Source organism: Gavialis gangeticus, unplaced genomic scaffold, assembly GCF_001723915.1.
Source record: "Gavialis gangeticus isolate Ggan-Ray unplaced genomic scaffold, GavGan_comp1, whole genome shotgun sequence".
In the NCBI taxonomy this organism is placed as follows: domain Eukaryota; kingdom Metazoa; phylum Chordata; order Crocodylia; family Gavialidae; genus Gavialis; species Gavialis gangeticus.
This window is the reverse complement of record NW_017728993.1, coordinates 29,652,684-29,667,728: the sequence shown is the minus strand read 5'-3', so window position 1 is coordinate 29,667,728 and position 15,045 is coordinate 29,652,684. Positions and strand designations below refer to the sequence as shown.

The 15,045-nt window shown below is 41.5% G+C and overlaps 1 protein-coding gene across 4 annotated transcripts in view; it reads right to left on the bottom strand.

Annotated features, from left to right (window-relative positions):
- MIGA1 (mitoguardin 1) overlaps positions 1-15,045 on the bottom strand; it is a 67,164-nt gene that overhangs the window by 22,266 nt on the left and 29,853 nt on the right. For all 4 annotated transcript variants that reach the window (XR_002094672.1, XR_002094671.1, XR_002094673.1 and 1 more), the window contains one exon: positions 13,490-13,590. Coding sequence is in view for 1 of the 4 variants with exons in the window: in XM_019501496.1 (XP_019357041.1) it covers positions 13,490-13,590 (101 nt within the window). In the remaining 3 variants the exon portion in view is untranslated. The remainder of the gene's footprint in view (positions 1-13,489; positions 13,591-15,045) is intronic.

The window sequence follows — 15,045 nt, the reverse complement described above, 5'->3', positions numbered from 1 at the left end:
GCAGGCTGAAAGTTAACCATGGGCCACAAGTTGGACAGTCCTGAGTTATAGGAAACAAATACAGTTATTTGCTTCTTTTTATATGATATACTCTCCTGGTCATTCCCTGTATGAGTTAATCGTTCTTAAACATGGGTGACCAAAAGTGCATGTAATATGCCAGATGAGGTTTAACCAGGGCCTTGTACAATTACACTGATACTGCCATTTCTTTACTGGAAATAATTTACTCAGTACATCCTAATGGAGTGTGAGGAGTGGGGACATATGATGTGACCCAGGGGACCTACATTTGCCTATTTCACTGCCACATTATACTCAGCGATTCAGTCGTCCTATGATCAGCCAGTACACCCAGATTTTCCTCTTCCTCAGTCATTTCCAACTGATGAGATACCATCTTATGTCAGAAACTCTTTATTAAGAGTAGCTTCTAAGTGCATGACTTTGCTTATCAGACTACTGAATTTTCTTTCATTTGCATTACTCCAGGTTGTGTGGTGAGAAAACTCTTCCTATTAATATTCAAATCTTCCTATCTGTTGATGATACCTCCCAACTCTGTATCATCAACACATTTCATTAAAATTATGCGTACTTTTGTTGTGTCATTAATTAATTAAATTAGATTGGTCCCAAGACTGATCCTTAAGATCTCACTAATAACAACTTCCTTCAGCCAACAATTCAATTTTCAGCACAATGTACTGTCATTTCCTTTTAAATTAGGTTACCCATGTTAACAGTTTGGGCATTAACTCTCACCCTCCTCTGAACACTACATCAAATGTTTTACTGAAGTCAAATAGATGTGTTTTCTCATATAAGAAAAATTGGTTGTTATCAAGGTACCCAGTTATTCTAGAAAAATCTCATTTCAATAAACTGATGCTTCTTTTATTCTTTTCCATGTTTTTAATTATCATTTCCTTTAAATTTTATTCTGAAGCCTTGCATACTATTGAAGTCATACTGATGAACCTATAGTTGATTGTAGCATCTTTCTCCCCCCCTTCTTCATATATACACTATGTTTTCAGGTTGTCCATTCACCTGGTATCATTCCCAACTTTAGAGATTTACTGAAAATTCTTGCTACTGGACTGCATTTTCTGTGCCATTTTTCTGTATTATAAGGATAGACATGGTCTGGTCTCTGTAACTTGAGCTCATTAACCTCTGAGTTTTGCTTCCAACTTAAATGTAGTAATTTTCATATCCTCCTTCCCATTATCCAGCCTCTCTCACCTCATGTTCATCACCATCCTCACTCAAAGCTGAGCTAAAGTACTCATTTAGTTTTGGGGTGATGACTAAGTTGTGTATAAACTCCTCCAACTTCACTGCAGTAGAGCCCCCTTTGTTCCTTGTTCTCATTTTATTTATGTAACCAAAGAACTGGTTTTTACTATCTGAAGTCTAACTTAGCTTGTCATTTAGTAATTCTAGGATATAGCCTTCTGTACTAATCAATACTTGTTTCCATTCTTTGTAGGCTCTCTGCATTTTTGATTTAAGGAAATCCCAAGCCATCTCCACATTCAAGCCCTTGAGTGCTTCTCAATTTACCAAAACTGAGTTAAAAAAAGGAATCTCTTTTTGTTAGCTGAATGACTAATTATCAAATAAATCTGTTGGCTATTATATTCAGGAATAATAGGTCCCTACCTTTATTCGTGGTTTAATTCCTGTTGGTATTTCTCTCTCATAACATTGGTTCTAAGAGTAGACCCCTGCTTCCGTAGAACTTCTTACCATTCTTCCTTAAAGTGATTTGGAGCCAAATACTTCTATCCCTTTTTCATTTCTTTACAGTTAATGACATAATTAACTTATTATATTATTCCACCACCATTACCTTTACTTTCCAAAGGCAAGTCATGGGATGTGATCCTTCATTCTACTTCCCACTGGTAAGGCCTCACACCTCACTGTGTCCAGTTTTGGGCACCATACTAGAAGGATATGGACAAGTTGGAGAGAGTCCAGAGGAGAGCAAAAAAAATAATAAAAGTCTTGACAACATGCTAGATGAGGAAAGTTTGCACGAATCAGGATTAATTAGTCTAAAGAAAAGAAGACTTGATAGAGGTTTTTGATAATATCCTTCAAATAAAAAAAAAAAAAAGATTTGTTATGGGGAGGATGTTCTTGTATTCATTCACAGGGCACAGGACAAGAGTAATGGTCTTAAGTTACAAGAAAGGAGATTTAGGCTGCGTATTAGGAAAAAATTTCAAACTATGAGTCTGGTTAAACAATGGAACAGATTACCTAGAGAGGTCATGGAACTTCTAGTATTGGAAGTTTTAAGTGCAAGGCAGACAAATATTTATGCGGGATTGTTTACACAAGGATGCATTTGCAGTGAGCTAAGGGGCTGGGCTGAAAGTCCCTTCCAGCCTTAGCTTCCTAATGCTATATCTTCCTTAATTGAGCAGAACATACTTGTTTTCAAGTTGCAATTGTTATTCTACCCTATTTATTATATTTATATAATATTCAGTTGCCCATTCTGCACCAGTAATCCTAGGTCCTGCAATAATGCACTGGTCCCTCATTTAACATACAAACATCACAGTTGTTTTTCACTAACCACAACCTATTTCCCTTCACTAGTGCTTACTGAACTGGTGCTATCATCAGTAATTATACTTGCTTTTCTTACTATCCATCTCCTGCTTTCTGGCATTCATTAATCCATTGCCATATTCTTATTTATTTGATTTTCCTTTTCCTGTTATTAACACTAAGTAAAGAAATTATGGAGAACCTTACAAATTTCCTCACCCATTACTTAAGTTAAAACTCTTTATTAGTCATGCCAGTCTCAATCTCAGAAGGCCAATATCCCAGGTATCAGGTGGGTCCATTTACCAAAAAGAGTTCTCTTTCTATTAATGGCTCTCAATCAAAAACCTCTCAAACCATCTCAAAGCCTTCCTTATAACACCAGCCTTCATTATCTTGTCACACTATTGTCCTTCTTCGCTAGAGACCATTATAATTCCATTGACGATCACTTGGGCCTGTACTTCTTTTAAGCAACTCTGGTCCTTCATTCTTCATCTGCTTCAGTCAGCATCTGGAAGTGGCATATGTCACTAACTGAAGAGGCTTTTTCTAACTCCATCACAGTCTTTTGCAGCTTCAAGTCCAACATTTTGTATCCTTGGTCCTTATAGGCAGCACATGTTTTCCTGCCTCAGTCTGCCCACGTGGTGGGTCTGTAAGTTGTCAGTCACAAAAATGCAGCTCTTCATGGTACCGGTATGAGTCTCAGGTCCTCTCCCTTTAGTTTTCTCTTCTGACATCCTATTTTCTATCCTCTGTCACACCATTCATTTTGGTCTGATAGACCAGAGCAAGAGCCCTGCCACAAACCCAATAGGAGGGCATATAATCATTTCCCCTGTGTTTAGGGTACCATTACAAGCCCAAAATAACAGCACCCACCTCCAGAAGCAGAGGACGACCAGGATTTGTGGTTCTGTTATAGGCACTGTGCCTTTTTTTGAGGCATAAGAAATGCCACAAGTCCATCTAGCCAGTATCATGTTTCTCACAGTGTTGGAGAGTAGATGCAAAGGGGAAGAGTGCTTATACAAGGCCTATCCAGACAGGTCTGCCTCTCTATCCTTATACCTTCTGGCATTTGAAGTCCTAGGAAATCTTAATTTAGGGGTGGCAGGCCTATCTTGTTTAATACCCACAAAAGGGAGTGGGACTTAACTTGTGGCATGCCTGCCTAAAAAGTTTGGCCCCCACACTGGGTTAGGAGATGAAGCTCAAGTTGTAGCTACTTAATGGCCATCTAGTACATATACCTATTCACTGGGGGCAGGGGGAGATCTTATTTCCCAATGAGCTAGAATAGGAAATGGAGTTACAGAAGGTAGTGGTCAGATTAGGGCTACTAAGAAATGGAACAACTACTTTCTCCCCAACTCTTTAATGCTCAGAAAAGATAAATTCAGGGACTGCCGGCAATTGGTCCATTGTGGTAGGATGACAGAAGCTTCTACTAGGTGGAACAGATTATGGAAGAAAGGGTTTTAAAGTCAACTCTGCTGAACAGCACCATAACACAGCTGAGAATCTAAGTCAGAGTACCTAAGGTCTCAAGAGTTCATCTTCCACACAACTTTGGAGTCAGCCCCATTCCTCATGCAATATTTTACCTTTAGATCTTCAAAATCCAGTGTAAAACTATACAATGTGATTTAATTCAGACTATTTGCAATAAATGCAAAGTACCTTTTCTAGGGACTTTCCTTTTCAAATTTCAAGGAGGCATCTTTTAAGTCAAGTGCTTTGGAGAGGCAGATCCTTCCCAATGAATTTATTCTCCTTTAGTAATCAAAACAATGCAAACATGGACCAGATCAGAGAGAAACTTTTAGTTGCATTTCTTTACTCTCTGTATAACCATCAGGATTTGAAGGTAAAGTCACCAGTTACTAACTCACTCACCAGCTCCTATTATGACAGCAGAATTAAAACTGTATACCTGACCTTCCGTTGAGAAACAACTTCAGTACAGATTATTGTTGTTTCTGGCCAATTACGTTTGACAAAGGAATGTCAAGACAGTTTCTTTGATGCTTTCTTTTATGGAGGATTGGCTTCTCATAGCTTACACAGTCATCTTTTTCAGAATAATATATACTTTAATTAGAAAAAGTACCTTACTTATTTGTTGTTTGAACCCTAAGCCTCAAGATGGCACTGATTTAAACTGATTAGTAGGGGTTTTTTTACCCCTTCTCAAAGCAACAAGGAACCTTCTGAGATCTAGAGATGGTCATTTTCATTTTATTTTCAGAAGCAGGTTAAGGTCTAAAGTTCACCAATATTATTTCTTGGTTCAGATAAAGCCTTAGACAACCACAAAAAAGAATGATAAGTAGATTTGATCTGAAAAGGACAAAATTGCCACAAATCTATCATAAAATTACTGTTTAAATTCAAATTGTAAAATATGAGAAACAGCAGAGGTTTAAACATACACCTACATATCCAGTCCTCTAACACAGCAGAGATGCATTTCCCTGCAAAGGATCAGATACTGCAGTGACACACACCAATACCAAACCCTGTCAACTAATACAGGGAGCACAGCACATTTTCTATGGAATTAATTCCCAAAGTGAGACCAAAGGGAACACTAACTCCACAGGTTGCAAGTTCCTGAAGTGCTGCAACTCCCAGGGCTGGGTTGGGCAAAATGGCAGATCCAGCTGGCAGACGGACTCCATTTCCCAGCAGCCCCTGCCTGCGTGGCCAGGGCTGGTTTCCCTGGAGACCTCAGCGGCAGCCCTGCTGTGATAGCATGAGGCCAGGGTTTCCACAGAGACTGGCCCCAGCGGTGCTAGTAGGGCATGTGGCAGGATGTGGAGCTGCTCTGGAGCCTGGCTGGGATCTTGTGCCAGTGACCGTGTTGTTCAGAGCCAGGACAGAGCTCTGATCTGCAGCCTGTATGCCCTGGGCAGGGACATGCAGGCAGAGTATCACGACTCCGCCTGGGCTCCTTGCAGCAGTGACAGCGTGGTCCAGAGCCAGGGCAGAGCCATGATCTGCTACCTGCATGCCCTTGCCCGGAGCATGCAGGATGCAGATCGCTGCTGTCTTGGCTCTGGGTCCTGCTGTCACCCCGCAACATCCCAGCCCAGCTATGGAGCAGCTCTCTGCCCTGCCAGCAGGGGTGGCGCTCAAGGGGAGCTTGGGGCTACAGCCATCCCAAAACTCCCTGTAGACCCTCATAGCCACCACCCCACGCCCCACAGTGGCAACACCGCCACCTGCCCTGCACAGGGGCAGCAGCTGAGCCCGCCCCGCTCCCACCCACAGCACAGGTCCCCCTCAGGCTCCCCACCAGGAAGAAGCTGGCACCACTTCTGCCTCCCAGTTCTGCTGGGGTTGGTCTCCATGGAAACCCCAACCTGTGCTATCACAGGGTGGCTGCTGCTGGGGTGTCCATGGAAACTGGGTCCAGCCACGCTGGGAAATGGAGTCCACTGCTGGCTAGATCCAGCCCGTGAGCCAAACTTTACCCGCCCCTATCCTAGGGAGTAGGGAGCAGAAAGGCAGGAATTTACTTCAAAGTGAGATGCCTTCTTATACCTGCTTTGCATTGCCTTGCATGCAGTAACCACATCCAAATGAACAGCGTGCTTTTACTTCACTACAAATCATGCTTTCACACAAAGGAGTTTTCTTCCAATCTACGAGCTCAGCACTGTGTCCAGGTAACCCAGGTATACTGCGCAGTAGCCAAGCCCTCTACATTACAGGATGTTTTCCATGATGCATGATGGGATATCTAGTGGAAATAAGCAGAAAAAAACCCCACTGCATTCCACATCCAAGAATCAAACTCTAAAAAAATCCTGCACGTCCTCTCTTGCCATTCCTTGATCATTTTTGGGTAACCAGAGCCATTTTCCAAACCCTCTCAGATCATTATTAATTAAATGGTACTCCATGCTGTGACACTGGTAGTCAAAAATATGTAGGGGCTCATATAGGTGCATTGGACATGTTACCACTGGACAGCTGCGTCTCTGCAAGCTAATCATACTACTGAGAACATTTAGCTATGGGTTGTTGGTTATTTTTCCTATTCCTGCAGCAGCAGCTGCAGCTTACCCTACTCCACCTGCAGTTGCCTGTGGGAGAGCAAACAGGATTATGAGACTGAGCAGCTGCTTCAAGAGGGACTTTTTGGGTTCAAGAGGAAAGGTTTGATTGACAGGCAAGACTTGTGCTGGACATCCAGGATGACCAGTGCTGGTTGCAAGAACTTTAGGATGACAAAGTGCACTCTCTCAGCAACAGAAGACTTCCCTTATCTGTTTAGACTCATATAGCTATCACTTTCTGGAAGGTTATTAGCTCACCTCCCCCCATTTGCTATCAGTTGCTAAGCAATTTGCTGAGGTCAGGTTGACTGTGAGAGCTGTTGTGATGAAGGCTGTACTACTACTATCCTGCTGTCCGCATATGTGGAAGGCTTGCCAACCCTCAGGAGCCATTACCAATGGCTTTTCATACATGGAGTTCAACAGCGGTCACCTCGACCGGGGCTTAGTGTCCAGAAATAATTCTGTCTTGTTCCACCATCTGACTATCACGATAGGCCAACCAATGGGAGTGCAAGGCAGTCTGGAAATTTTCACAATGCTAGAATTTTTAGGAATTTAGCTGATAGTACAGCTAATATTAATGACATTCAGACTCCTGCACTTAATCTAGAAGACCTTGCAGTGCAGTGTGTGAGACTGAAGGGTGGATGGTGAGAGGGCTGAGCAATATCTGCTTCAAATTATAATTGCAAGCTGTGTTCTGCACATTGGAGACAGCAAGCAAAAGAACTTTGCTCATGTAAAGAGCTTTGGGCACTTGAGCAGTATACAAAATGCCCCTAAATAACCATAGGCATGTTATCAAAAATACCTCATGTGCTTACATTGAGATAAGGGTACAGTGTTTTCATTATGAGCTTTGCCTAATGTTCCAAGTTGCTTGTCATGACCCAGCAGGCTGCCTGTTCTATGTTGGGTGTTTTTTACATGCAACACTGGTTTTGCATAATTTTAAGGAAAATGGTGGATGTGAATTTACTCTGGAGGGTAAGTCAGTAGTAACATCATCCCTGGGCTGCACATTTTCATTATGCAGGGTATATTTTGCATGCTTTGTGTATAATCCATGCAGTAAAATTCAAGGCTATTTCAGGGCAAGTGGGGGTTCATTGTCTCTACACAGAATTTGTTAGAAATGTGTTGTAGAGCTCTATTAATTTAAAATAGTTGGGGGATGAGTTTGCACTGTATAAGATGACTTTGGCTTTAGCCATATATAGGACCTCTTTTCTAACAATAATGAAGAAAGTTATGTTTCTACTGACAGGCTCACTGCAGAAATGCACTGTTCCTTGTTGCCTCAGCTTTTCAGTGTGGTGGCCAGAGTGACAAGACATCAACTCCACTTTGGGATTTGAGGGATCAAAGTATCTTGGCTTCTACCAGCCATCATTTGCACTATCATGCACTGTAAAGGACTAGGGCCAGAGGGACCAGACCAGCAATTGTTTTGTGCTGGAGGCAGTCTTTAATAACATGGGTATCTTCCCGATCCTTGTGCCCAAATGTAAGGGAAAGCATAATTGTGGAGAGAAGATATTCAGGAAGAATACTAGCTCACACCCTGCCCCCAAGCTGGTAATGTACAACTCCAGGAGGAAAAATACTGTTTGAATAAATCACAGTACAGCATGAAATACCAGTAACATTTAATGCAATGTTATTTGCCAGAATTTTCTGCAGTACTGGCTGCTGCAGCCTGAGTATTTTTCAGAGACGGAAGTCAATGGGATGTCTCTACAAGAACTCACTCATGCCGCTGCATAAATCAAAGAGTACCTGGCTGTTAGGTACATCCTTGTGGAACTGTCAGTCATACAATTATTGATACTCTGCTGTGTACAAGCCATATCTAAGATGAACAGTGCCCCATGCCAAAATCCTGACTAGTTTGTTATTGGTAGGTGGCTCAAGTCCAGTTTGTCTTTAGATTCCTTATACGCCATATTCATATCCTTTAGTTTTAGTGTGGCACAGCGTGGCAGCCTGGTTTTGAACCTGCTCAGCTATCCCCAATTCCCTCAGATATAATTAGGTTTCTATGTCTGGATTCTAGGGCTTCCTGTATGTTTTTGTCTCCCCAGAACAGAAAATCCAGAGTCTCAGGACAGCTGCAGCTGGAAGCATGGCACAAAGCTAGAACAAAATGCCTGATTCTTGGAGCATACAAATGATTATAGACAGTGCCAGCTTTTAGATAGGAATGTGGCATTCGATCTTTGTGACCTCAGAGAAGCACAAGGCATGTAGGTAATCAGAACAGCCAGTTGGAACAGGGTGCAGTCAGAGGGAAGCTGGAGAGCTGCCAAAAGGTCTGCAGCACGAACACAATCACACAAATATTACTATGATTTAATTTACTGCAAAGGTGACATTACTGCCAAAAAACACACAACAACAAATCACCAGCTACATTGTAATAAGATACAGTACTACATAATTGCCAGTTTATTTACATCAATTAAATCCAACTTAAAACCAAGTCAATCAGCTATGGACCAAGCTGTAGATTTCAAAAAGGGTGCCAATAGCTTTCCTAGATATATAGCAGCTAAGAAAAGTACTCTCCACCTCTAACACATGCCTGTAACAGTGGCCTACCTAGTTGAGTGTAATTAGCAGGGATCCAGGTTTTTGGTTTGCTGCCAAAAATTGCACATTTTCCCTTTAATGGAGAAAGATGTGGATTTTCCCACGTAATGGACTAAAACACGGATTTTCCAGTATTATGGAGAAAAACACGGGAAACCATGGGTTTCACCTTGCAGGCTGGAGGAGTTCCAGCCTGCAAAGGGCTACTTACAACTGGGGGGGAAGAGGACGGCGATCAGGCAGAAGTACCACGTGCATGTGCATGCATGTGCACATGCACATGGCAGCCAGGCAGCAGTGGAGAGCAGCTCCCTGCAGGTAAATCCATGAGGCCGGGCAGCAGGGGAACAGGGGGGGAAGGGACATAGGCCACGTGTTGGGTGGGGGCAGGCAGGTGCACAGGCCATGTGAGGGGAAGGGCATAGGCCACACAGGTGTGGGGGGGCACATGCCCCCCAAGATTTCTGGTCCCACAATGGGGCACAGGACTCTACCCAGGCCAGACCAGTTCTAGGCAGGAGCTGCCTCCATCGCCATCACCACCAGGTGAGATACCCTCTGCCCTTCCAGCAGCACCAGGGTGCACAACTCTACACCACTGTCACCACTGCAACTGCTGCACCTCACTATAGTGGCACAGCACTCCCTCCAGCGCTGGTTCCTGCTTGCCAAGCCACAGAAGTGGCTCCTGCTCAGAGTTGGTCTGGCCTGGCTGCAGCCCTGCACCCTACACCCCACTGTAGGTAGAGAAATCTTGGGGGGCACATGCTTCCAATGCCTCCCCACCTTCCCCACATACCCACTCCGTCTCACATGCTGGGAGCATGGGCAGCGGGTCAGAAGTGAGGGGCACAAGCAGGACTTAGGGGCTGCAGGTTTGGAGTGAGGGGCATCAGCAAGGACAGGGAACTATGGGTCAGGAGTGAGGGGCACCAGCAGGGGCACGGGCATATCAGGGGTGCTCAATGCTACAAAGCACCAGGGAGGGACAACCACAACTGGGCCCATGTCCTGGTGAGTGAAGGGGTAGGGAGAGCTCTGATTTTCCATGATAAAATACCCAAAATCAAATGCCAAAATGTATAGATATTTAGAATTTATTATGGTGATTGAGGCACTGGTAGGCTTCTAAATCGCTTTTAACTTGTAAATATATCTATAAAACATTGTATTCAACTGATATCATATATATCTATACACAGATAGATCTATATATAGATCTCTATAGATCTATATCTCTATCTAGAGAGAGAGAGAGAGAGAGAGTAGCATTTCATTTTAAACATGGAAAAATGCGGATTTGGGATTTTTTTTAATTAGAGAATTTGCAATTTTTAAACTGAGAAAACCAGGATCCCTGGTAATTAGTAAGATTGTAATCAAGATCACCAAGAACAGGATAGAAGAACAGTTTGTTCCTTGCCTGGTGAAGAGTAAGTAACAGCTGAGAGACCCTTCCCCCATGCATCATCCTAGACCTCTCCCAAATATTCTTCTTTGTCTTGCAAAGTGGAACAAGGGGGAAGGGTAGCTCAGCAATCTGCTACTGAGTGTGCAGCCTCTACCTAGGATGTAGAGCCTTATAATTTTGTTCCAGCTCCTTTAAAGAGCACGGCTTTTTCTGCATGATCAGTTTTTACTAATAGCTGAAATACATGGAATAGTAGTACAGTGGTGTGACTTGTTTCCCTTCCCAAGGGCTTGCTCTTCAGGAAATTAGTGTTTCAGCCACCAAAAGTACAGCTGGTCTATGCCACCGCAGTGTGCAACTAAGGGAGGGCTGTCCTGAGATGCACCCTGCCTTCATGACCTCCCAGACTATGATAGATAGAGTACTTGGCTTTGTACAGTACTGTATGAGCACCTGCCTTTCAGGAGAGCTATACTAAACTGGCTAAACTACTTTCAGTTCAGGAGATAATACATGTGTAGAAAACAGTTCATGTCAGTATGGTTCTCCCCAAGACCATTCTAGGACAAGGTAGATATGCTTGTTGTTTTCTTATTAAGCCTCTGCAAAACTTTCCTTTTAAGAGGCAAGGAAGCAATTCCACCCATCCCTTAAATGTGCCATATTCCAAAGTACCACTGTACCATCCTCCCCTTCAAAAAGCACTAACCTCAGGTTCCTAAGCTATCATCTCTTCCAGAGAGCTCTGCAGAACAGCAGACATCACTGCAGTAGCATGGCAGCTGAGCTATCTCTGCCCTAAATTTAAGATTATACAACCCTTCCCCCCACTTAGAAGCTGGAAATACTGCAACTCAAGTTTCAAGCTACAACAGGAATATGTTAGGCCCTTTAAAAACTGTCAGTCTTCTTTCGGGACATGTGTGAAAAGGCGGCAAATTCTGGTATTTCTAATGTAGTGCAAAAATACTGTCAATACACTTTGCAGTTACTCAAACACCAAAATGCCTTTATTATCTTTTTCTATGCAAAGGTTCTCACTATAAGACCACTTACAAGTCAAGATGACTCATAACAAGATTATCAAACACCATTTGACCTGTGGTGCTAGTCTTTTCTAGAGCTGTTGTAGCTTCTTCCCCCAAAGCCTGCATCCACTTAGAGAAACTCTACAACTGGAATGTGGAGAGAGGAAGTCTTTGGGTATAACCTGCTCTTTATTCCCACAGAAGCAACTACAAGGAAACAAAATATATTCCAATACACTTTTAAATGTGTTCCTGTGAACTTTTGTTGTTCCCTTGCCCTTCAGGGGTCCCTCTTTTAATAATAAACTTATTCCTCATGCAAGATCTAGTAGGTTACCCAAATGAACTTGTCCCACGGCTGTCTACCTTCTAAGTATGCCCAATGCCCTGGTATGCCCCACCCTTGGGCATCCCACCTCGCCCTAAGATCCCTGGCCATAAGGTGCCCCACTGCAACATGCCTCTTAGGCCCACCAGGCTCCCCTAGCACTGCAGGCTGTGCTGCCCCACCTCACTCCCTGGGGTGGAGAAGGGGAAGCCAGAGGGAGAGGAGCCCAGGGCCCCCAGCTGCTTCTGCAGCTGAAGCAAAGTGGGGAGCAGTGGCTGGGTAGAAGTCCAGGGGTGCCAGTTGGGCAGCTCAATTTGTACCATTTTCTGTGCTTTTGGGAGGAAGGGTATCAAATGACCATTAGTGACTTCAAGGACACCACATTGTGGATACTGAATTTTCTTCTACATTAAATTATTTTAAAGTAGAAAAAAAAATCTTCCCAAAAGGTGACATACCCTTGAAATCAGTCTTGTCAAGTCACTGCATTCCTGCCTGTTAAAAAGAAGATACAAAAAAGCAGACTAGATTCTCTTGCTTCCTGTAAATTGGCATAAATAGTGGAAAAGCTCAGGAAAAAAAGATATATAGGGACATTTTGTACTGTAGCCTCTCTCAAGAACTGACAAGAGTTCACTTAGCTGAAATGATCTTTGATAATGTTCTAATCCAAATCACAGGAAAGGCAACTAGTCTGGTAGACATTATTTGCTAGAAATAACTTTTAAACATAAGTACCTCAAAATAACATTCAGTGTTAACTCAGGGAATTATAAAAATGAGAGAGAAGGTAAAAAGTGATTAACTGCAACTATCTTTTTTTATGAATATCCTCTCATTACTAATTAAGAAGTATTAGCAAATTAGAGCTAAGAGGTGACATTCAAACAACCAAAGGTCAAATGGCTTCTTTAAGTCTCCTTTGATTTTCTTGTACAGAGCGTTGAAGGGGGCCAATTCCACTTTAATGATATATTCTCCCTGTAGTGCCAATAAAACTTACTAAAGCAGGTAGCTGTTTTAGAAAATTCACTGCACAAATGAATGTTCTTTTCCAGAAGCCTTTTGATTATAGAAATGTGGCACAGGAAAAAAAGCAGTTAATAGTTAAATGGATTGGTATGATCCCACCTAATTTTGCTTCCTCAGTAATCTGAATTTTTATAGGTGGTTAAAGCCGGAGAGCCAGGGAAGGCTGCTATTTACACTATATGGCATTCATTTTTAAAAGGATTCAGGAAATAAGATAGCAGAAGGGGGGGAGCACTTTAAGTTCAGAAGTGAGATGTACATGTGATTTTAACTGCATTATTTAAAATACTAGCAAGTTATTTGCAGTTATACATTTTCACGTAATATGCAATTTATTTTCTGCACAAAATTATTAGTGTTTTTAGTTTACAATAGTGAGTAACTAGGAGTCTTCTATTTACTTTGATTAAAAACAGAGACTCTAGAATTGTTAAAGAATCCTTCAGACTCTTACCTCAGCTGCTGAAACAAAGGAGTCTGTTGATGCAATGCTCAATGTATCTCGCAGGCAGAAATCATCGGTATTATCCTTCACAGTGATGTCTGTATCTTTATCTTAAAAATGAAAAGACTGTTTACTAGTTTGCCATTTTCTTTGACTGTCTAAATCTCCAATTTAGCGGTTAATTTTGAACTTAAGTGGACTTTTTTAGAAAGCCTTCCTTTAACTGTGCAGCAAGATCTTAGATACAATATTTTTGCATATAAAATTGATTAAGCAACTTATGAGACAGCAAATTCATCAACAACTTCATACTTACTAGAGTACTTGTTTTGGTGAGACACCTAGAATGCTACATACAGTCATGTGTAGAAAAACTATTGTATCCTACTTTAATTCCTCATCATGTGTGTTTGCTAAATTATCTTGCTTTTCCTGAGAAGGTGGCCTTATAAGTGCTTCAACTACTTTTACAACATAAGAAAATTTAATTGGAAAAAATAAGGCAAAATTTCTCTATGGGTTTCGTCTCTTCCCTGACTCCATCAAAGAAATCTACTACATTGCTAGATTTATTTAAAACCTCAGCTAAGATTTGATAAGCCTTTCAGTAGTAAATATAGTAACCAGAAAATATTACTTATTTTACCCAAAACAAAATTAGAAGCTGACTTTAAAAAAAAAAATCTTAATTGGGTTCATCTGTTAGTTTCTAACTGTCAAATCCTTCCAAGAAATATACGGTAAATCTTATTGCAGGTTTTTTATTTCTACTAATATATAATTTTTTATATATGATTGATATCAGTGATATCCTAAGTAGCTGCATTTATAAGGAAAAGAGATTGGAATTCTTGCTAAACAGAGACGTTCAGTATATTTATTTTTTTTATACATATGTGTACCCCCCATGCACTTTTTGTATTTTATTCAGATGGATCAATCATCAAATTAAATTTAGGTTCTTTTTCCAACCAAGGTTGTTGTTTTACCTTAGATTTCCCTTTTCAGTAATCAAAACATCCCTTTCTCCTCCATTCCCCCAAAATGCCTAGAAAATATTTCTATTAACATCTAAGTTTGGTTGAAAATTCTAATTTTGTGCCTAAATCACACTTATTTAAATCTACAATAGATTCTCTCAATTTTCATTTACTTTCAGATTTTAAGTCACTATAATCCCACTTGTGTCTATGGTTTTGTTTTCATGGTACAGAAGCACTTTCACAGAAGGATTAAATTCATAAGTCGTTAAGTCAGACCTTGGCTTGATGTGCCTCATGCAACACTCTCACTGGAGCACAAGCATTTATCTTGAGTTACTTTACCTTCAGACATTACACATGTACTGGTAAAAGTCTGTTTCATTTCCAACAGTCAGCAGCGACCAACTTCTCAATGTCATCCAGATCAGTTACTATGGCAATTCTTTATAAAAAAACACTATTACATACCAAAGTGGCTAGATGCCAGCTTTATTGGAACAGTTTACTCATCAGCTGAAATGCTCCAATCCACATAACTCCTATTTCAGTGATTATGGTTCTATTAGTTATAGCTTTAAAATA